Raw genomic sequence first — 23,160 nt, 5'->3', positions numbered from 1 at the left:
CAAAATAACCTCTCTCTAAAAGTTCAATTTTGGTCTCATCTATTCACAGAACATTGTTCTAATCACCTTCTGGCTTATCCACATGGTCTTGAGTGAACCGTAAAAGGCAGCAATGTTCTTTTTGGAGAGTAGTGGGTTTCTCCTTGCAACTCCATACTCCATACATGCCATGCACACCATTGATATTCAATGTTCTCCTGATGGTGGACTCATTAACATCGAACTGCAGCCACTTCAAGAGAGACCTTTAGTTTCCTAGACATTACCCTAGGGTCCATTGTGGCCTCCCAGACTATTGCACACCTACTCTTGGTGTGATCTTTGTTGTTCGACCACTCCTGGGGAGGGGAACAATGGTGTTGAATGTCCTCCAATTGTACACGATCTGCCTGACAGTCAACTGGTGGAGTCCAAACTCTTTAGAAATGGTTTTGTAACCCTTTCCAGCCTGGTGAGTATCAGCAACTCTTCTTCTAAGATCCTCAGAAATATCCTTTGTTTGAGCCATGATACACTTCCACAAACCTGTGTAGTGAAGCTCAGAGTTTGACAGTGAAGACCCAGATTTCTCTTCTTTAAATAAGGTAAGGCCTCCCAGACTCACACGATTGTCATACTATTGATTGAAACAACTGACTGTAATTTCCCCTTCAAATGAATTGATAATCCTAGGGGTTCACATACTTTTGCCATGCAAAAATATGTAACATTGGATCATTTTCCTCATTTCCTCATTTTCCAATAAATAAATGAACAAGTGTAGGTTTTTGTCTCATTTGTTTAACTGATATCTCTTTATCTAGTTTTAGGACATAAATGGAAATCTGATCACGTTTAAGGTCACATTTATGCAGAAATAGAGCAAATTCACAAACTTTCAAGCAGCACTGTATGTGGTGATGTTAATGCTGGCTATAATGGTATGTACTTAAATATGGATTAGTGGTAAGCATATTAAATACATTGTTTACCACTGATTTTATTAGATATTATGGATGAGTCATAGTGTGACCAAATGAAATTAGTCATATAGTTGTATGTACTGTGGTTTTAGTTCTTTTAAATCTCCCAGTTTTGTATTTTTCTCTGTAAATTTATTATTTTCACATTGCATTTTGAAGGTCATACTTTGTTTTGCGTCAACTTCTGCTTTCCGTTTAATAAGATAATGAAATGACAAAGCCACAAAGTCCTAGAAGTCTGTAAATTAATTATGAAACCCCAAAACTGGCAAATGTTCCCCCTTTCTAGTTTACACTTGTTCAGTACCATGCCATGTTCTGAAAGCCCTTCAGTCCAGATAACCCAACAACTCATCAAGGCTGCCCAATTAAGGGGCCAACAACAGTTTCAATATCCACCCAACAAAAACATATTTGACCAGTGTCATATATCTCCATGTATGACTTCTTTTGTGCTCCTGACTCAGAAAGCCCCTTGGAATTCTTTCACAAATATGGAACATCATACATAGAGTATATTGCCAGCTGATATCTTCTAATATTCAGCGGCACCAGTATGTGATCTACTACATGCCAGATAGGGTCACCTTGGTGGTTTTTAAGAGCCTTTAATGTAGTACCATTAGAACCTTTAGAAAGTTTTACCCAGAGAATTTTGCTGATGTTTTTATTGGCGCTTCAATGATTTTGATTTTCAGAAAAGCTCCATAATTTTAAACCAGAAAGTTTGTGTAGAAGCATAGAATCTTATAAAGAAAATAAACTCCAGCCTATGTTTCATGACGCAGAACTGAAGACACATGACAGCTTTTGTTTTTGGCTAAATTGCTACTTTTTTCCACCTGTAATTTGTGAAAAGGAGTTGGGTCACTTCTTTTATATAGAACACAAACAAGATCATTTAAATTATCATAAAATGGTAGAGCACTGGGAAAAAAAAGGCAATATAAGAAATTCAAATGTAATCTTTATTACATGATTAATTCCACCAATACATTTTTGATGCGTGGGCGTCACAATGCAGGAGAGACCGCGTGAGAAAGATAAAGGTTTGCACATTCCACTGAATTAAATAGTTTCACTTGTACTGCAGAATGAGGCAAAACTGATAAACGGTAGGTAACAGTTGCCATAAAAAGTCAATTTTACTTGTTTTAGCTGAAATGACTAGGTTATAATTAAAAAGCAACTTTTGTTTGTAGTCACAGAGCAGCAACAGAGATGAACAAATACAAAATGCTGCTGGGTTGAAGTATGGTGAGGAAGGAGTCTTGAAATGTTTGCTGGTGTTTGTTAGTTTGCCTCGTTCTTTGAAGCCTCATCAAAGTTTTCAACAAGATCTGAAAATTGAAACAGAGGGGCAAAGAGGGGTGAGATACAGAAAACGGTAAAAGATAAAGATAAGAGAATGCCTCTATTAAAAAAAAAAAGATTAAGATTTATTTAGCATACAAATAAAAACATTAATATGACCAAAAATCTGACAGGGTCATATATTTCTAATACAACCAATTCAGATCCATTAAGACTAAATGTATTAAACCTAATAAGGTCATAAATGTTCCATGCAATCGGACAATCAAACATCTAAAGTAGCCTGCTCTGAACTGTTAATAATGTGGTTATTCTAATGCTGCAGTACATTACAAAATGCAATACATAAGTTTGCTTACCTGGAACTTCATCATCCTCCTCTTCAGCAGCAACCATAGGGGCTTTGTTCTCTCCAGCTATGAGGGGAAAGAAAAGAAAAGAGTAATTTGTTGATAGACAGCACACAAAACTACTGATACATGCAAACAGGTCAAGTCAAGAGTGTGGTTCATACTTGGCTTAGGCAGGGTCTCCGCTAGTCTCCTGAGGCTGGTGAGACTGTCGGCTCCCAGCTGGTTTAGGATTCCTGGGAGCATCTCTGTGAGCTGCTTGTTCTCAGCGTGTCCTGTGATTGTGAAGGTGTTGGCAGCCAGGGAGGCCTGGACCTTTGGGTTATTAAAGTGGATCACTGTCCCTTGGTTTGTGAACATATTAACCTACAGTGGAAATAGAAGGAAAATGGAAAAAGGGAAGTTGGAGTGCGCAAAAATAAAGCAATAAAGTGGCTTTATTGATAAAAAAAATAAAACAAAAATTGCAGTCATTTTTTTGTATCTTGTTGTTCTCTACTCTATTATTAAGTGTGGAATTCTAACTTACAACCACTCAGGATGTTTCTATGTTCGAATTTCATGTACCTCCTCAATGCCGGAGATGTTGTTGACTCCCAGTTTCTTGAGGGAGAACTGCAGCTTCTTGTCATCTGCTGTAGCTGTTCTGTGCACCACCTTCTTCTTTCTGCGGGCTGATCCCTTCAAACCACAAGGATGAGCAGTAATATATTAGCCTGTAACACGATGGCAGACTCCTAGCAAACAACATTTTCCTGAAAATATTTGACTGCATGCACTCTAACTCACCTTGCCACCTATGCGGACCTGCGCCTGCAGTTTGGCGAGCTTCTCCTGGTTCATTATCGACTCCTTCATCTGACACAAAACACAGCACATACATATTTAGATTAAAAATTGATATTTGCTCAAAAACATCAATCATTTAAGAACAGAATCCCCATTAGACACAGAGCTGGAGAAACATATGAAAACAGTCAGTCCACTAATATCATCACAACTCTAATATTGAGTTTTAATGTACCACCCAGCTCTACTCAAACACTTATCTACATGCACACTTATTGTTCAATATTGTTATGAGAATCAGTAACAGACGTGGTAGACAACACCCAACAAGACCTGCCATGTTGGAGATGCTCTGACCCAGTTGTCTAGCCATCAAAATCTGGCCCTTGTCAACATTTGTCCATTTTTCCTGATTCCAACACATCAACTTTAAGAACTGACGTTTCACTTGCTGCCTAATATATCCCACCCTTTGACAGGTGCCATTGTAATGAGATAATTAATGTTATTCACTTCACCTATCAGAGGTTTTAATAGTGTGGCTGATTGGTGTATATGCAAAGTAGTCACAAGTCTAACTTTCATCTCTGACAGTTTGGCAATTGGTGAAACTACTTCACCCATCAGTGGTTTTAATATTGTGGCTGACTGGTGTATATGAAAAGTAGTCAAGTGAAACTGTGTGCACTGTAAGTGTGAATTCAGTCAGTTCACTGGAACATAGGCTTTGTAATTACAACGAACTGGCAAACCTAAAAACCCCCCAAATCCCCCTGTCGTTTGGGACAAGACACTAGCATGAATGTACAGCTGTCACTCACACGCCTTATAAATAGCTGCACACCCTTCAAGTCTCGACTCAAGTTCTACATGAAACCAGACAGAAGTTATAAAGTTAATGGCTAACTTGTGCTGTTGCTATTATTATTATTATTGGCGGAACAGATAGCTTAAAGCTCCACTATCATACTCTTCCCTTTACAAGCAGATGCAGTGTGAGCACATGGTTGACCTTTCAGCCTCCCGAAGCGAGAGGCACTTATTTCAAAGCCTCAGATATAATGACAACTGAACTGCCGTTTAGCTAGTTAGCAATCCGAGCTAAACAGCTAGCTTGATTTAGGCCTCTTCAAACTGACGGCCGCATTCAAGTATGATTGGCGCGTTCCTAACAATTTAACGCGTGTCGTCACATTAGAAACTGCTCCCTCATTACGAATTTGAAGTTTTATGAGGCTGGAACAACTAATAAAGTCGACAGAGACTTTAACTGACCTGGGAGTGTGTAATCACGCGGGTCTCACTGACGGTAGAAGCTCGGAGAAAGGAGTGAGGACCGGAAGTAACGCGTTGACGTACGTAATGAGCCGGATGCGGTCGCAGTTTTTCAAAAGTGGGGCTCAAAGTAATTTCAAAGTTATATAACAGTCTCTCCTCAGAGCTTCTCCTCAGAGATTTGATGACCTCTAGAGCAACTATTGAAGAATGCAGATTTATCATTATTATTCATGTTTTTTTAATTAATTTATTTTCTATTATTATACACGTTATTATATTATTATTTTAAGTTATCCTAATGTGCCTTGTATGTTAAGATGTTTTATTGTTGTTATGGTTTCTATGCCTTGATGTTTGTAAATTAATCATTTTCAATAAAAAAAATCAAAAATTCAAAAATACATACAGTATTTTGTACTTTCTTTTCTTCTTCTTCAATTTTAAATTTGAACCTGCAGCAGCTCTTCTCACTTAGAATATATATATGTGTGTGTGTGTGTGTGTGTGTGTGTACAGAAGCACTAATCATGGCAGCACAAGAACAGGAACACAGTACAAGATCAATAGAGGCGGGGATCTACCACACCAGACAGGACCCCAGGTGCAGGCTGAGCAAAGATGCTCCTGAAACAGTTCAGCACATAATAGCAGGGTGTAAGATGCAGGCAGGAACAGCGTACATGGAACGCCATAACCAAGTGGCTGGCATAGTGTACAGGAACATCTGCACCGAGTATGGGTTGGAGGTCCCAAGGTCACAATGGAAGACACCTCCTAAGGTGGTTGAGAATGACCAAGCCAAGATCTTGTGGGATTTCCAGATCCAGACTGACGAACTGGTGACGGCTAACCAACCGGACATCGTGTTGATCGACAAACGACAGAACAAGGCAGTAGTGATAGACGTAACAATCTCAAGGGACAGAAACATCAAGAAGAAGGAACACGAGAAAATCGAAAAATACCAAGGGCTGAAAGAGGAGCTAGAAAAGATGTGGGGAGTAAAGGCAACAGTGGTGCTAGTGGTAATTGGAGCACTGGGGGCTGTGACCCACAAACTGGGAGAGTGGCTCCAGCAGATTCCAGGTACAACATCTGAGGTCTCTGTCCAGAAGAGCGCAGTTCTGGGAACACCTAAGATACTACGCAGAACCCTCAAACTCCCAGGCCTCCCAGGGTAGAGGACCCAAGCATGTCCCCCCATGGGAGGGGGGTGAGAGGGAGATATTGTTATGCACCACAACACCAGGGTATTTCCTTGTATGTGCAAAACTACTTGGCAATAAACTGGCTCTAATTCTGATTCTGAACATAAAAGACAAAGGAATAGAATCATATATTAAAAAAATAATAATAATAAAATAATAATCATAATAAATAAATAATAGAACTGAAGTAAATAAATAAGTACGTAAGTAAGTAAATGAATCGAGACAGTAGTAAGGCACTTTTGTGGTTCTTTAGAGACTTAATTTCTGCGAGGAAAGTCACCAAACTAGGTGGGGATTTAGAAAATTTGAATTCGTGATGTAAACACGTGTATATATGTATAATGTAATTTATTTATTTATTTATTTATTTTCAGTGCTCAGTGCAATTTTTAAGTCTGTCATGTCAAGCTTTTGAAGGCTTATTGTAAGTACTGAGCTCAGAAACCAATTACTCTTTTTACTGTAGTATCTTTATTTTTGGAACTTCTTAAAATATTAATGAACCACTATTTAATTCATAAATAAACATAGGAGATTAATAGTTTAATAGTCAAAAGAGTAGTAGTCTAAAGATTAAAAAGAAAAAAAAGAAAATCAATGCATAAAATATGCACCATTTCAGTGAACAATAAAGTTAGGCTATTCAAAACGGAAGTAGTCAGGTTTGTAGTCATGGCGGCCTCCTGTGCAACGAGAGGCAACGTGATAACTCGTTAAAATGGCCAACTTTTGGTTTACCTGAACAATCGATATTAGTATCATCTTATTTCAACACACCGTATTTAAAAGAGTACGTTCGCACTCCTGGACCTTTTTCGTTCAAAGGTGAGAATCATTAAACGGTGATTTAGTAGCGCATGCTAGCCGGCTAAAGTGTGCTAACTTACCTCTGCTGCACTGAGCACGTTGGCTCAGCTATCTGTCCTATAAGCTTGGTTTGTTTTCAGGTCTGTAACGTTACCTTTAATTTTAGATATAAAGTTTTTTTGGCTGTGAAAATGTAAATTTTGTTGTTATTTATGCACAATCATTAATTCCAGTGACGAAATTTAAACTCTCACGGATTGTAGCGTTTGCTTGGTTGTGATGCTGTTTAGTTAAAAGTCCGAATGTGAAATCTGTCGCCATGAAAGTCCATGTTGTTGAAACCTTCTTATTGCCAGGTTTGTTCATGTGGATCAAGGCAACATTGGCTAAGCTTTAAACCCCTTACCATCCAGTTTACCCTTAGATATCTTACAGGTTGTAAAAATCTGCTTATTCCTGTCATTAAAAACATGTGCACCCGGTGTTACACCGTATTTGGTGACCCATCAGATTCTGTGACCTGCCCTGATATTCTTACCCTAACCATCTCACTCCTTATGCCTAAACCTAACCAACACTGCAGGTCACAGAATCCGATGGGTCACCAAATACGGTGTTTCACCGGGTTGAACCCCCTTTTGCCTTCACAAATGCCTTAATTATTCGTGGCGTAGATTCAACAAGGTGCTGGAAACATTCCTCAGGGATTTTGGTCCATATTGACATGCATCACGTAGTTGCTGTAGATTTGTCAGCTGGACATCCATGATTCGAATCCTCCATTCCACCACATCCCAAAGCTGCTCTATTGGATTGAGATCTGGTGACTGTTGAGGCCATTTGAGTTCAGTGAACTCGTTGTCATGTTCAAGAAACCAGTTTGAGATGATTGAGATTTGTGACATGGTGCATTATCCTGCTAGAAGTAACCATTGGAAGATGGGTTCACTGTGACTCTGTCATAAAGGGATGGATATAGTCAGCAACAATACTCAGATAGGCTGTGTTAATTAAATGATGCTCAAATGGTACTGAGGGGTCCAACGTGTGCCAAGAAATCAAGACTCATCAGACCAGGCAATGTTTCTCCACTCTTCTATTGTCCAATTTTGATGATCCTGTGCCAATTGTAGCCTCAGTTTCATGTTCTTAGCTGACAGAAGTGGCACCCAGTGTGGTCTTCTGCTGCTGTAGCCCATCTGCTTCAAGGTTCAACATGTAATGCGTTCAAAGATGCTTTTCTACACAGCTTGGTTGTAACGAGTGGTGTTGCCTCTCTATCAGCTCTAACCAGTCTGACCATTCTCCTCTGACCTCTGTCATCAACAAGTTTTCGCCCAGAGAACTGCCACTCAATGGACATTTTCTCTCTTTTGGACCATTCTCTGTAAACCCTAGAGATGGTTGTGCGTAAAAAATCCCAGTAGATCAGCATTTTCTGAAACACTCAAACCAGCCCGTCTGGCATCAACAACTAAACAACCACATTCAAAGTCACTTAAATCACCTTTCTTCCCCATTCTGATGCTTGGTTTGACCCTCAGCAGGTTGTCTTGACTTTGTTTACATGCCTAAATGCACAAGTTAAATGCACTGAGTTACTGCCATGCGATTGGCTGATTAGATATTTGCGTTAATGAGCAGTTGAACAGGTGTACCTAATAAAGTGGCCGGTGAGTATATCTCTATAGATTTATTCCAGCTGTATTATGTTCATGCTGAGTGTAATATTCAAACCAATTTATGCCCTCACTATTGTATGTGAGGGTTAGTAGACCAAGATTCAAGATTTCTTTATTGTCATTTTTTTAGTACTCACATACATTGAAATGAAATTCTGTTTCACTGAAACAGTGCACTTGGAGAATAAAGGATTTAAACAAACTTAACAACTAAAAATATGAAACGACTAAAAATATATTTAGTAAATATATTAAAGTTTCAGAAACATAAAGTAATGAATTATATAAATACACACAAGTAAACAAAAGTATAAAAGCCTTAAAATAGCAGCAAAGGTAAACATGAGGTAGTGCAATGAGTTTGCAGCGAGAAAGTTTACTGTTGTGAAAGTGATTGATGCAGTACGGCGATATTGCACAAGTCCAGTGTATTTGATGTTATTCATGTTTTTGTCCTGTTCCATGTGTTTTTTTTTTTCTCTTCACCAGACAGAGTATTTTGTGACAGAACAACCAACATCGCACAGAAATGGCCTCATTCAAACCCACAAAAATTCAGGTTTATCCTAAACTTGGAGAGAAAGTCACACAAGACACACTGTACTGGAAAAACTACAAGGTGAGTCTCCTCTGCACCGTCTGCTAACTGCTAGATGCAAATAACTTATGGTTTAAATATGTTTCTTAATTATGACAACTCTGGTGTCTTTCCTCTTTCAGGCTCCAGTCCAGATAAAAGAATTTGGAGCAATCACAAACATAGACTTCTCCCCAGTGGCTCCACATAACTTTGCTGTGACGGCGTTTACAAGAGTACGTTGGCTTTTCTCGTGTGAATTATGCTTAGTTTTATTCACTTATTAAACAAATCTGGGTTCCAGGGAGTCATGGATGGGTACTAGATTTCTGAATATGCAACATTTGTTTGAGATTTCTTCTCCTTCTGGTTTCTCTTCAGATCCACATTTATGGGCCATTCTCCCAGGAGCCAGTGAAGACATTTACACGGTTTAAGGACACAGCATACTGTGGCAGGTTCCGTTCAGACGGTCAGTTGCTTGTGGCGGGATGTGAGGACGCGGTGGTACGGCTGTTCGATGTCAGCGGCAAGGTGGCGCTCAGGATGTTCAAAGGACACACAAAGTATGTTTCCCACATGTCACTTTCTAATAGTGTTTTAGTTGTGCTGTCTTAGCCTGAAGACTGTATGTTACAAAATAGGCTGAATTTTAACATCCTATGACATTATGAGGTGCTGGCAGAGGGACGAAGTATCTTCTGTCTACTCCTCCAAGTCAAAGTTTTCATTTCTCACATTAGTAAAGGATTTTTCTTCCTGCTCTGTCTGTATTTTTTAACTATGAGTCTTTTTCATTTTTTTAAATCTTTAAAAATACTGTATTTGAAGGAATACAGAATGCCTCAAGGAATCAAGGCAGATCAATAATCCTTTTTATTTTAACAGCCTAGTTCTTACTGCATAATACAAGTTGCGTTTCCACTTGTTCAGTCACATAGTAGAAGCAGTCCCTGACAGTTTAAAAAGACTACATGCTTTATAGGTTTGTATCAACATGTGGTATATTGTTTTTATGATATTGTATCAGAAGCAAAATCCATATCGGACCATTTATCCACCTTTCTAAGCTGTTGTCCTGTTCAGGGAAGCAGTAGGCTTGTGCCTGGCTGAACGGGTCTACTAGAGTGACATTTTTTTATGTTGTGTATTGAAGGAAAGATACAACAAGTTGAATGATGATTTCTTGAGTGATCCATCGACTGAATTTAATGTTGATCTCAAGACCTCTGACAACATGTAAACCTATCTTACTAACTCAGAAACACCTGGTCATTAAAGTGAACTGACTGATATTTTACTTCTGCTCAGAGCTGTGCATGTGACAGACTTCACCTCGGACCGTTACCAGATCCTCACAGGGTCAGACGACTACACCTGTCGACTTTGGGACATCCCAAATTCCACCGAGCTCAACACCTACCAAGAACACACAGATTACATTCGCTGCGGTGTCACAAGCAAACTCAACAGAGATCTCTTCATTACTGGTGAGATGGAAGCTAAATTCTTTAAATGGCATCAAAAATGGGGTGGTAGTACCTTACTTTCTACATAGTATGCTATACAATTTCCTTCCGTTTATCTAATTTGTGCTTAAAGTAAAGAACTGCATTCTAGTTTTTAAAATAAAAACAAGCTCTCATCGATACTTTTTGAGTTGTTTGATAGAGCGCATCTGCAGATAACAGTATGAAGACTGTTTTTGTGTGACTTATGATTGATGTTTTTCTCCCAGGATCATATGACCACACAGTGAAAGTGTTTGATGCCAGAGTCGATAAGAGTGTGATGACCATGGACCACGGCCAGCCAGTGGAGAGTCTGCTTCTCTATCCCTCTGAAGGACTCCTCGTCTCTGCAGGTAGAGCGCAGTATAATCATCGTGTTCAGTCAGCACACCCAGAGCATATGTCAACTTTCTGTCAGAGCAAACATACAAATTTTATATCGTTGTCGGGTAAAAGATTAATATGAGTAAATGTTGGGTGGGCTGGGTCAGGGCAAATATGGGGAGACACAGCAAATTGAGTCCATTGTATGTTTATTACACAAATATTTCATTATATTTACTGATGTTTATCCAGGACATTAGAAAATTATTAATCACAATTCTCTTCATCACTCTCTTTAGGTGGACGATATGTCAAAGTGTGGGATGTGCTAAAAGGAGGTCAGCCTCTGGTGTCACTGAAAAACCATCACAAAACCGTCACCTCTTTGTGTCTCAGCAGCAACGGACAGAGGCTGCTGTCAGCTTCTTTGGACAGGTACGTGGACAGGCTAACGAACACAATGCATGTTTTAAAATGACAGGAAAAAACAATCTCTGTGACACTTATGTCTGTATATCATAAGAATTTTTAGCATAGTTTGATCTAATGTGGAACTTGTTTGTCTTTTCAGGCATGTGAAGGTGTACAACACAACCAACTATAAAGTGGTCCACAACTTTGACTACGCTGCCTCGATTCTCAGTCTGGCTTTGGCTGTAAGAAATTTAATGCAACCTCTCATCGTATTAAATTATTATTTGTGATAAATGTTTGAAGGCCTAAAAGGACGAAGGGGAATCTAGATACCTGAAGCAAAATGTTAAATTACCTGCTGGTTAATTAAAGTATGAGTAGTTCTGGTCTATAAGCTTCCAAAAACACTACGGCAGTGACTGCAAAGTGATTGCAGCAGCCAACAGAAATATGCAGTACTGCCAGAGATTTAAATCAAAAGGAGATGAGTACATCATCTCCTCCTGTTGTTGGCATGAGGGTGTAGGGTTTCAAGGGCACGATGCTGAACCTCAGAAAGTGAACTGACAAGGCAGTGCTTCTGGATTTTCCCTTTTCCCCACCTCAGTCTTTGATTTGTTAGAAACATGCACAATCCTAATAGGAAGTGCTGTCCCAGGCCCAGCTATAGCCATGTGTGTTTTGAGACAAATTACTAATTCTCATCCTTGATTTATTATATTGCAACATTATAATATATATTGTGACATTTTAGAGCAGCATTAGGTAGATTTATTGTCGGGCCTGCTTACTGCACTTCAGAGAGAGATGTGTGAAGAAAGAAAGTTGGATTCTTGACAGTAAAACAAAATGTGTCTGTCTGTCTTCTCAGCCGGATGATGAGTCCATCGTTGTGGGTATGACCAACAGTATTCTGAGTATCAAACACAGGAAAAGCCCTGAAGAGTCAAAGGAAGTCTCCGGCCAACAAAGGCGGCGACCCTCATATCGCGTTTTTGTGAAAGGGAAGAACTACGTCCCTAAACAGGTAAGGAACCGGGTTTCCATTTGGTAGCATGCAGCAGCTGTGGTCGACTGTCTGAGATGTGATGTTTTCTGTTTGTTAACATGGTTATTATGTAAAGCTTTTTTGACCTTTTTGACCTATTGTTTCACTCTTTTCATTGTGAATTGATTCCTTGGTTCTTCTTCTTTTTCCAGGATGATTATCTTGTCAGCAAGCCGGTGAAACAACATTTGGCTAAATATGACAAGCAGCTCAAGAAATTCAATGTATCCAAGGCTTTGGATACAGCTCTGGAGGTACACAGTTCATATATTCATAATATTAAAAAAAAAAGAAGTTAAATCACTATAATTTTCATGAGGTTTATTTTAGTTTTGTAGATGTTCTTTTTAATTCTCAGAATAAAAGCTTTCCTGTTGCTGAGTAGTAAAAAATAACTATGACAAAAGGCTATTTGTATAATGGAAAATGAACAGCTTCTCTCTTCCATGAACAAACATTTATTTGGTGGTGTTATGTTTTTTTTTTACCTTTCTTGTTCATGTAAACATAAATCTCTTTTTCATTTATAGACATGGACAAGACTGAAAAAGCCAGAGATCACAGTCGCTGTCATGAAGGAGCTGGATCGAAGAGGAACACTGAAGAACGCTCTGGCAGGAAGAGATGAAAAGGGACTCTCTCAGTTGCTCAGCTTCCTCATAGGGTAATGTGGCATTCATGTGGTGTTGGAATAATCAGGAAAAATGAGTTGCCAACTGGGAAAATCCATGTCAACGCCCTCTCAATTTGGAACAGTGACCTGATTAGTTAGAAAACTTATTTATTAGCATTAACCCTGATAACAAGTCAGGTAAAGTAATATTTTAGTGGTTTTAGGGAATGTACTGGTGCAGCAGCACGTCTGGGACAACACATCTTCTTTATAGCGTCCATGTTGTTTCCACATTACAACTTAAAAGCTCATAAACATACCAAACTTCCCAACTCGGGGAAATGGGACCATCCGAGAAGCACATGAAGGCAGCATAAGATTCAAATAAAACTTTATTACCCCGCATTCTGACTTTACTAGGTGTTGACATGATTTCTTATTTTACTTATCATACTTAAACGTTTTTCCTTTTCTTCTCCAGGAACTTGGTCGACCCCAGGTTTGCTCCTGTCCTCGTAACTGCAGCTGAAATGATCCTGGACATCTATCATTCAGTAATCGGCCAGTCAGCAGTCGTGGACCGTCAGCTGTTGCGTCTTCAGGAGCTGCTGGAGAGAGAGATTGACTACCAGCAGGACCTCCTGGAGGTGCTGGGCATGTTGGACACAATGTTTGCCTCCTCCCTCCCGAGGAAGGAGGTGCCATGCTCTGGCATTAGCAGACCTAATGGCCAGGCTGAAGGCGTAGAAAGCACCTCAAGACCACAGCTCCAGGCCTCCTGAGGCCTATAGAGAGAGGGGAGGGGGGGAGTGCTTTACTCCGGGTTAGAGGGCCTTTACAACTCTGAAACCTCTTAATGAAACATCAGCAACAAAACTTTCCTTACATGACAGGCTACATGTCATAGATTCACCAAACACAAACATTTTGGTACAGGTTTTAAGAGACAAAGTGACAAACCCGTTGGTCTCACTGGTGTTTTAACTCTTTGACATGACAGAAAACAGAACAGGCAACAGAACATGCATTTATGTATGAAGATTCTCTGAATGTGTGGATGTAAAGCAAGGTGTTGTTTTTTTATTGGAAGTCTTGTAATTACTTTCAACTGTAAATGTGGTGCGTGCGTGTGTGTGTGTGTGTGAGTGAGCTTGTGCGTTTGAATGGATCTACTGAATGTCTGCTTTGTTGTTTTCATAATATTTGGCATTGACAAATGTTTTATAAGCAGATAAAAAATAAATCTTTGTAATATTGAAACCTGCTCATCATAAGTGTGCTCAGATACTTTGAAAAAAAAAAAAACAGCTCTGCCCACTGTGTGGTAAATTTCCACTGGTGATACAGATTTCAAAATGTGGGGTTTATTACTTTATTCTATGGGCTCTTCACTGTTTTATCTCCTCCCGTTAGAGGTCGCTGTAACCACAAATAAAACTTTCACGTAGAAGGAAGAAATTTGCATTTGAGTAGACGGAAGAAGACAGACAGCATGAACAGTGACGGAGAGGAGGATGCTGTGTCAGTGCAGAATCTTCTACTTGAAGCCTTCACACCGACGCTTGAACTGTCGGGTAGCGGAATGAATCCTAGTTAGATGTTTTCTTCTGCTAAACTGAAGCACATTGTCAGGTTTCTTCTGTCGGAGTTTGAGCTCCTGTGAAGGTAGGTGCAGCAAAAATGTCAACCTTTTACAGCTACTGAGTTGTTTCAGCCTGTCTGATTCCTGATATTGACAGTTAATAACATGCCAATTAAATGTAATAAAAAAAAAATTACAGCGTCAGGAGAAACACATTTATATCGCGACTAAATAGGTCAACATGAAACGTATGAGTAAAATTAATGTGAATCATTTATTTATATCATTTATATATATATATATATATATAAATAAAAGGCATATGATTATTTGCTAGACTGTGTTTGGTGGAGGTGTTACACTGCATTTGGTGACCCATCAGATTCTGTGACCTGCAGTGTTGGAAGAAGTACTCAGATCCTTTACTTAAGTAAAAGTATCCGATATATTAGATGCATTTAACAAAATATATCAGTAGTACTGATGAGTCAATGCATAAGCAGCATTTTAATATATCACTCACCACCAGATTTAAGGCAAAATCAGTACCTAAATAGTTTAAGTAAATTTAATTGGTAATACTTTTATACTGCAGGATTTTTACTTGTAATAAAGTATTTTTACATTGTGGTATTGATAGATTAAAGGATCTGAGTACTTGTTCCAACACTGCAGGTCACAGAATCTGATGGGTCAACAAATACGGTGTAACAGTAGTATTACTACTAATACAAATAATTAGCCTATATTGCCATTAATTTCCTGGTACCACTTTCTAATAAGACATTCTTTATAAAGGGCTTATAAATTGTAACTAATGGCTTTGTCAATGGTTAATAATTTACAAATGTTTAATAGATCAACAAAATCCTTTTCGCTGTTTATCCTCTCTATTTGGCAATGATGCAGTTGTATTATGTTTTTAATCCATCAATAAATGCTTAATATGTTGGTAATAGGTTTTAGCTCAGAGGATAAGTGGTCATATGGTCCAGTTTTTATTTATGGCTTGTAACTGATCTGTGAAGCATTAGTAAATAGTCTATTAACTGTTGATAAAGCCATTAGTTACAACGAATAAACTTTTTATTGAGGGTGTCTCAGAAAGTTGTACCAATATCCCAATAGTGGCGAGTAGTTTTGCTGTGTTATATAGCTAAAATACTTACACAATGTCAGTTTCATTAGTCCATGCTTTGTCTACTCACTGTAATATGTAGGCTAATGGATTGTAACTGTAAAAGATAATGTGATTTCAGAGGAAACAGTTTCTTGCCCCTTGATTTGTTTTCTCTGAAATAAATGTTATGTTAAGACCTTGAGCTGTTGTGTCCAGTTTAGGAAGTGGCCACTGATAAAGAACAGATCTGAACTCTGCAGCACTGAAACACAATAGATTTCCCATTTAAGAGCACACACACATGCACACACACTCTGGTACAGAGTTTACACCAAAGTATGAAGAATCATCATTAAAATCATTATTCACATACTCGGGATCAAAAGATTATCCTGTCTCATCAGAGGACCTCTGACTCTGCCTGGCACAGATACGGTTTGATAATCTTCCTCAGGATCAGAGCAGGCAGAAATACCAAAATAACCAAAGTAAGTAATGAGGGACCACATGACTACACTGAGTGTGTGCGCTCTGTTTTTTGTCTCCATTTTTGTCGCTCAAATATCAATTTAATGTCCGTCTTTGTCTGCAGTTGCTGTGCAGATGGAGCTGAGCAGGAGGAAAGTGCCTCTGTATGTGAGTATGTGCTCCAGTTTGCAGTCAAGTTTGAGACCATCCTCTCCAATTAATCTCAAGAATTAGTTATCCCTCTGGAAAATCTCTGCAAATTGGGTTTGGAATCCAGTGAGAGATCAGCAGCCTAATTTAAAAAACCAACAGTCTGTGGCAGAGATGTTGTCCTCATGACCAAACCACTATGTTTAAAGAAAATGCATCTAAAAGCCAAAATATAGTATTGAATAACATTGAATATCTGGAAGGATACAGCTGTTTGTTGCTCATGCTTCAATACAGTACATGTAATTTCATCAGGTTCACTGAGGTTACTGTATGTACAATTTTGTAAATGAGGCCTCAGATTTGGCAATGGGGTGGATGAGGGCGTCATGATGACAGGAGACATATGTTTTCTGCTCTGATCAAACAGGAACTTTCATTGATCTTTGGATGAGACATTTCTGGGTTTTGCTGTTGGTTTATTTGAGCACTGATTCATAGTTTCTTAGGAAAAAAAAAAAACCATATCAATCAGTACAACAGTGACAATAACAGCCTGGCATTTGCTTATGTAACTAGCAAATCAGTAACTCTGTGATTCATTCACGGTGATGTTTTTTATTTGTATTTTACTCACTCAAAGTTGGAATGAAACTTGTGTTTGCTGCAGTTTGATTTGTGATTTCTCTGCTCGTGTTAAACCTTTGAATGGATCTGTTGTCTGTGAGGTTAGGCTGTAGTCAAACAGGGCAGGACTGTGGTCAAATATTTTTTTTTATCGGTTTCAGTTTGGGATCTTTACAATGTAAGCAAATATAAATGTGAAAATCGCTGAAGATCAAAGGGGCAATTCATTGCTCATGCTGTGTTCAGTTACTGAATCCTTTCTAATTTGACATGTTTTAATGCTGTTTTCCTGTTTCACAGAGGTTACATAAAGGTTACCCAACTTAATGAGGATGCCCTGTCTTGTTCATTATGTGATCTGAAATACATACTCCCAAGATACTGTACTTGCTTAGAGGCCTTTTTGTTAATGAATAAACAAGTGCAACACAAAAAACAGAAGGCAGCATGTAAAACTGAGGAAAATCGACCTGTGTTTTAACACACTAGTCTACAGCCATGCTAGCGACTCTGTGAGGCTGTACTTAGGTAAATGCTAATGTCAGCATGCTAATATGCTTACAGTGACAATGCTAACATACTGACATTTACCAGGTATAATATTTTCTACTTTTAACACCTTAGTTTAGCATAGTGGCATGCTAACATTTGCTAAATATCACTAAACTCGAAGTACAGCAGAAGCTGATGACATTAGTTTTTGAAAGTATTTGTTCATAAACCAGTTGACAAATGGAAATCCTCAGCTGCTGGTGGCTCTAGAAGAAAAAATAACGGCCAAAGTCATTCATCCTTTGGGCATCATGAATTTCTGTACCAAATTTCCTGACAATCCATCAAAGAGTTGTTGTCATTTCACTAAAAAACACAAAATTTCAACCTCATGGTAGCACTACAGGAAAAGTCAGGGATCACCAAAATCATTAGCATTTATCCCCTGAGGACCATGAATGTCTGTACATAATTTCATCCCAATCCATTTCAAATAGTTGTTGTTGAGATATATCAATCTAGAGCAAATCTGGACCTAGCGTGACTCTTAAAACTGAAAAATCCCATTAAAAAGACACAGTGTAGCCCATAAGGATTACTTCTTTTGTGGTATTTTAAAATTGTACATCCCCGAGTGTGCACACAAATCCACACATGAGTTTATTATTTGTGCCAGTGGAGGGAAGAGCAAACTGTAGCATATTGCCAGACTGGCACACATTTAAACATATCCCATTACTTAATACAGCATCTGCTCCTTTTCCATTCTGGTTCTGCCTCCGTAAGCCCACACTGTTGTGTCCAGTATTTTATCTAGTAACCAATGAGACATTAGTGGTTAACATCTGATCTATCGTACAGAGGTAAAAAGTGTCACTGGCACCTGAGAAGCTGTGTAGACATGAAATCTGTGGTAAGCCTCATAATTTACATTCTTGTTGTACCTTCTTTCCCTCAACCTGTCTTTTTTCTCCTGCCTCAGTTAGTCGTTTGATATGTTTCCCAAAATAACCCACACAGTGTGTCTTGTGGCAGCATTGCTGTCTGGTCTATTGAGGCCACTGTAGGTGGACAAATTGGAATAGTCTACAATAGATTTATTCTCCCCCGCGACTGTTGAATGTTGGTGGAAACTGCAGTTCTAAAAAGCAAGATAGTGGCTCTGGTAGATGGTTGTTTATTCCGTAGGACTGAAACTAAAAACAAACATTAATCTTTATTTAAATTGTACAAATGATGTATTGGAAATCTATACACTGCAGCCATTCATCCACAACAGTAAGAAAGGTAAGAATACAACATTGGCTCAGAAATGTTTAAAGCTCTACTAATCAATATTTTGATATTAAAAATGGTTAAAATCAATGTGTGTGGTAGGAAAGACATCAATTATAAGGACAAACCCACAGATAATTATCACCTGACAATTAGCTAAAATAGCTTTTTTGCCTCTTTTAGATACTTGTTTGGATTTTTATGGCCCATGAATGTTTTGATTGAGTCTCACCACTCTCATCAACCTCATTTCCCAATGCTTTTTTGTTTGTTTGTTTGTTTTTGTGCGGAAAAGCTATAAAAACATTTGTCAGTTGGACACAAACATGACTCCAAATGAATGCCAATAGTGCTTCGTATCAGCTAGATGTTTAAACAGTTAATTTTTTGCTAACATATTTGTCATATCTCTTTTTTAAGGGGATAATATGTTGTTTTACAGCCTGTTCCACTGCCACCAAACCAATTAATACTCTATGTACATAATAATGTATAAAATATTTTAAGGTGGATTTTTCTTTTAAGGTTCAATAATATCCTAACAGGGATTAGAGATATGCCTGTATACTGTTTCTGCTATATACCGCAGTGAAACATTCTGACGGTATCAATACCGCCAACCATTTTCATTACTGTCATTACCATGATTATTGACGTGAACACAGGACAACATGAACAAAGAGTAGTGCTCCTGCCTTCATTAGCAGTTTTATTTTTTTTAACCACAAGTTTCCTGTAAGAGCCCAGTATAACTTATCTTCTGCATGTGTTTCTCTTCCTTTTAAAAATGAATTGAACTGTGAAGACTAGCAGATAACACTTACTGCAATGCACCCCAGAAATCAATCAATCAATTTCATTTGGAACAATTCATGAATTTTCAAAATACAATTGGGTGCATAGAATCTAAGAGACACAGACGCTGAGCTGCATTTAAAGTAATGTCCAGTCAACTGTCTTAAGCTTTGAAAAACCTACTTTTGCGTACAGTGTTTTAACCATTTTTGATGTTGTTGCTCAGCTGTATGAGAATATCAGTGATCCATGTTTTGAACAACTCAACATGAGCCTCTTAAGTGAGGATTTACATTCAAGTGAGGTTGACGTATAACAGGTTGTCACACCCACATCTGACTCGCACAATTCTTGAGGCTCCAATCTGTCTACATGTCAGTGGTATTGCTTTGCCCTTTTTCACTTTCTTCTGCCTCAGATCAGTCGTCTAAACTGTTCTGACCTGTTGGGATCAGTGCAGGTCTTTGCAGTAGACACTAAAAAGACATTCCTATTTTTATTGAGGGGTAATGTTTTATTGTACCCTCAAGAGGAATGCTGTCAGGGGATTTGGTGTACTTTACAGAAATTTAAAACATTGCATCAGAATTGACTCTTAAGTCTAAAATGAGCCTGTATCTTTAGGAATAGAAATATTATTTTTTGCTTTCTAGCATCTGTCTTCTTTATTTTCCCCTCTCACCTTCTCTCACCTTTCTTTATCTCAGGGCCAGGCAAAGGTATTTGCATTGTTGGAAGGTTTAGACTCTGTGCCGGAGGATGCTGAGGTCTACGTTGTTCTGGAAGGATCCACACTGGTCCATGTCACCAGGGCCCAGAGTGATATCATGCTCTGCTTTATTGTGCCTGGTATGTTCATGTATGTGTCTTTCTGCATGTATGATCCTGTCACTGTTCCTCAGGTCCTTTGCTATGTTTTACATCAAGAGGAGAGAACGTCTTTGGAAAACCGTGTCAAATATTGAACTTCTCATCCAGACAATCCGGGGTTTTCTATTCCTGTCTGTGATATACACAGGAACAGTATATCACAGTTTGAATCTTCAGACACACACACACACACACACACACACACACACACACACACACACACACATTGACTGTGACTTGAAGTCTGGAAAGGCACAGAATCTTATCAGCTTCCTCTCAGGAGGGAAACAGCTCCATAAACAATACGTCAACATTAGTGAGCCTCTGTATAGGTTGACACAGACAACAAGCAGTCTCACTGGCCGGTGCTCTCTCTACAATAGCACTGCGCACTGTGAAATCATGAAGAAGGCAAGAAACCAAATGTCTCTGCTTCTATTGAGAGAGAGAAAAACCCCTTTATTATAATGGTATACCTGGAGGAAACCTGCAAACATATTGGCCACTAGCAGTCAATCAAGGCCTTAAGTACTTTACTGAAATGTGTAAGGAATTTTTGAAGGACAGTATTGGTAGTTTTGTATTTTTAATTTAGGTCCCTTTCATCCATTTATCACAGACTACAAATATTCTTAGATTGATTTCCGTCCACTTGGGAAGCCATGAATTTCAATTAATTTGATTACAGCATGAAAATAAACGTACATAGACTGGAAACCTGTTTGAGATAGGTAGATAGGCTACATTTCTTCTTTTTGTTAAAGTTGCATTATTGTTGCATGGTAAGGCAGTTGTAGACGGTGAGTAAACACATACAGTATTTGAGAGATTTAGGGAAGAGAATTAGGGGAGAACAATAAGGCATTATGGGTCTCTACATGATATCTCTTTTATATAAAGAGGAAGAATCTGTCAGGAGTAATTTGGCTGTTTTATGTCCCTCTTTAGGACATAACCTTGCTGAGATGGTGTCTGTCCAGGCCTACCTGTGCTCTGAAACCACACCGCTCACCTGGGTGGGTGGAGCTATATTGGAGTATGTCCAAGATGATGCTCAGGTAGGGCAGACCCACAAATATAATTCTGCACATCGCACACAAGGCTACAAGCAACCCTGTGGCAAAAATTACCTGCTACTACATACTTGCTTTATGTAAAAACGTCCATCCAATTGATGCAATAAGGGTAATATTTAGTTATAATAATAATAATGATAATAAATATAAAGTATTTTTATTATAAAGAGAATCTCTAACCAAGTTATGGGATTCAGGAAATTTCTTCATACATGTTGTTTTACATTGACAACAAGTAAAATCATCTCACCTTAGTTGCATACTGGTGTTTTTTCCCCCTTTTTTTTTTTGGAACTGCACACTATTTATTACAAATTCAATCTTATTCATGACTGCTTTATTCTCAGGACCTGGCAGAGCACCTGGTAATCCATGGAAATTGTCTGAGCTCGATGGATCACAAGGAACTGAGCAGCCTCTTTAGCCTGGGCCAGGAGAGCTCTCGCTGGGCTATGGATCGCCGCGTGGCCCTGGCCATGGCCAACCTGGATATTCCTCAAAACTGGAATGTGTTGGGGAGCCACATTGGAGACGGTGAGATCTGGATTACTTTGTCTCACTGAATGGGCATTCCTACCCAGATGTTTTGATCAAAAGGCTATTCATTTTTTTTATCTTTATATGCATGAAAATTTTAAAATTCTAAAATGTTTAATACAGTACACATTATTAAATAAAGGAATTAAACTTTGCAGTGCAAATGAACAGATCGGGAGGGTTAAGGAATGTTTGAATTGAGAAAAACTAGTTTAAAGACAGATAAGTATTTAGTAAAGAGGGACTATTTACGTGTCACGTCATGAACAAAAATTCTTGAGGGCTGTCAGTGAGCTGTTGACAGGTTTTCATCTCTCAGCGTTAGCGTTGGAAACTTGGAGCCAGTGCTATCCAAGGAGGCTGAACTTTTCAACTCTGCTCAACTCCATCGCCTCCTCTACTTTCTCCACCATCATTCCCATTTTCCATGCTCACTGGGCTGAAATCGGAAGTGAACGTGGTCACATGTGTGCTTCTGGTGAATTCATCAGGGCTAATTAAGCAGCATGTAATGTGGTTAATACAGCCTTTCCATCTGGAAGTAGCCCTAGGCAGAGCTCAATAAATCTGAGTTCTTGTATGTGTGTGTGTGTGTGTATGTGGGTTGTGTGCTGGCCACCATGTTTACTAGATGCCACCATCTATTTGTATGATTTCAGTGTTTGTGTAGGGCCACCTACATAAATAACAAACTAGATTTAGGGTTAATATAGTTATGGCAGTCTGTTTCACTGCAGCGTCTCCCTCTAAATGTCAGCAGTTAATTTGATAACACCGCTTATGACATCACTCACTATTGCTAATGCTGTATGCGACTGAATTATCAATCTCCAACTTTCCTTTTGCGGTCAGCATTTGTTTATAGTTCTGCAAATTTAAAGACACTGGAAAAACTCAAGAAATCCACATTCTCTCGAAAAGTAATTATGCTGTTTTGGAAATTGGAATTATTAGGCTCTACTATGCAGAATTGAGTATTAAAATTTTGACATACAGCTGGCAAAGTATTATCTTGTGAAATCTGTCTTTATAACTCAACAAGGCCTGCATCCTGATGGGTTTTTCGTTGCAAAATATCCTTGGAAAATCTGAAAAACTGGATTTTTAAGAGGTCTTAACAGAAGTGGAGCCGTTTATATCTATAAAGTAAACCTGTTTTTGGTTTCACTAGTTCCTGCTTGTTTACTATAATCTGATTTAAAAAATAAAAAAACTATTTCTTAAGTCAGTTTCGAAGCACAGATTACATTAATGAAAAAAAAATTGGATGTCCTGGTGTCCCGTGTTG

The 23,160-nt window shown here is 38.6% G+C and overlaps 3 protein-coding genes across 6 annotated transcripts in view; 2 read left to right on the top strand and 1 right to left on the bottom strand.

Moving 5' to 3' along the window:
• Positions 1–1,912: 1,912 nt before the first annotated feature.
• LOC121904007 (transcription factor BTF3-like) lies at positions 1,913–4,796 on the bottom strand. Its single transcript, XM_042421484.1, has 6 exons — positions 4,691–4,796; positions 3,416–3,484; positions 3,194–3,307; positions 2,791–2,992; positions 2,636–2,692; positions 1,913–2,302 (listed from the first exon to the last, which is right to left on the bottom strand). Exons 2-6 carry the CDS (start codon positions 3,482–3,484, stop codon positions 2,256–2,258), a joined length of 489 nt encoding a protein of 162 aa, XP_042277418.1. The 5' UTR covers positions 4,691–4,796; the 3' UTR covers positions 1,913–2,255.
• Positions 4,797–6,549: 1,753 nt separating this feature from the next.
• utp15 (UTP15 small subunit processome component) lies at positions 6,550–14,140 on the top strand. The gene is made up of 12 exons (XM_042421538.1): positions 6,550–6,729; positions 8,883–9,012; positions 9,114–9,206; positions 9,352–9,536; positions 10,282–10,460; positions 10,709–10,834; positions 11,105–11,240; positions 11,377–11,461; positions 12,091–12,246; positions 12,420–12,521; positions 12,798–12,931; positions 13,362–14,140. Exons 2-12 carry the CDS (start codon positions 8,923–8,925, stop codon positions 13,660–13,662), a joined length of 1,587 nt encoding a protein of 528 aa, XP_042277472.1. The 5' UTR covers positions 6,550–6,729; positions 8,883–8,922; the 3' UTR covers positions 13,663–14,140.
• Positions 14,141–14,222: 82 nt separating this feature from the next.
• LOC121904038 (rho guanine nucleotide exchange factor 28-like) overlaps positions 14,223–23,160 on the top strand; it is a 40,954-nt gene continuing 32,016 nt past the window's right edge. For 2 of the 4 annotated variants that reach the window (XM_042421535.1, XM_042421532.1), the window contains exons 1-5: positions 14,223–14,545; positions 16,175–16,218; positions 20,097–20,238; positions 21,208–21,317; positions 21,683–21,869. In XM_042421535.1, the coding sequence (XP_042277469.1) occupies positions 16,186–16,218; positions 20,097–20,238; positions 21,208–21,317; positions 21,683–21,869 (472 nt within the window). In that variant the 5' untranslated portion in view covers positions 14,223–14,545; positions 16,175–16,185. Of the gene's footprint in view, positions 14,546–15,986; positions 16,071–16,174; positions 16,219–20,096; positions 20,239–21,207; positions 21,318–21,682; positions 21,870–23,160 lie in introns of all 4 variants that reach the window. The other 2 variants (XM_042421534.1, XM_042421533.1) reach the window with 2 other exon arrangements.

This window comes from Thunnus maccoyii, chromosome 9 (assembly GCF_910596095.1).
Source record: "Thunnus maccoyii chromosome 9, fThuMac1.1, whole genome shotgun sequence".
In the NCBI taxonomy this organism is placed as follows: Eukaryota; Metazoa; Chordata; class Actinopteri; order Scombriformes; family Scombridae; genus Thunnus; species Thunnus maccoyii.
The sequence above is the reverse complement of the archived record's forward strand: the minus strand, read 5'-3'. Positions and strand labels throughout refer to the sequence as shown.

Bases quoted from the DNA above. Each gene is read 5' to 3' on its own strand.
- utp15 (XM_042421538.1), top strand. From the start codon at position 8,923: ATGGCCTCATTCAAACCCACAAAAATTCAGGTTTATCCTAAACTTGGA. The intron at 9,537-10,281 runs GTATGTTTCCCA...ACTTCTGCTCAG, and splicing joins ATGTTCAAAGGACACACAAA to AGCTGTGCATGTGACAGACT. The intron at 12,247-12,419 runs GTAAGGAACCGG...TTCTTTTTCCAG, and splicing joins AGAACTACGTCCCTAAACAG to GATGATTATCTTGTCAGCAA.
- LOC121904007 (XM_042421484.1), bottom strand. From the start codon at position 3,484: ATGAAGGAGTCGATAATGAACCAGGAGAAGCTCGCCAAACTGCAGGCG. The intron at 2,993-3,193 runs GTACATGAAATT...TTTCCACTGTAG, and splicing joins ACATCTCCGGCATTGAGGAG to GTTAATATGTTCACAAACCA. The intron at 2,693-2,790 runs GTATGAACCACA...TTCCCCTCATAG, and splicing joins GGAGACCCTGCCTAAGCCAA to CTGGAGAGAACAAAGCCCCT.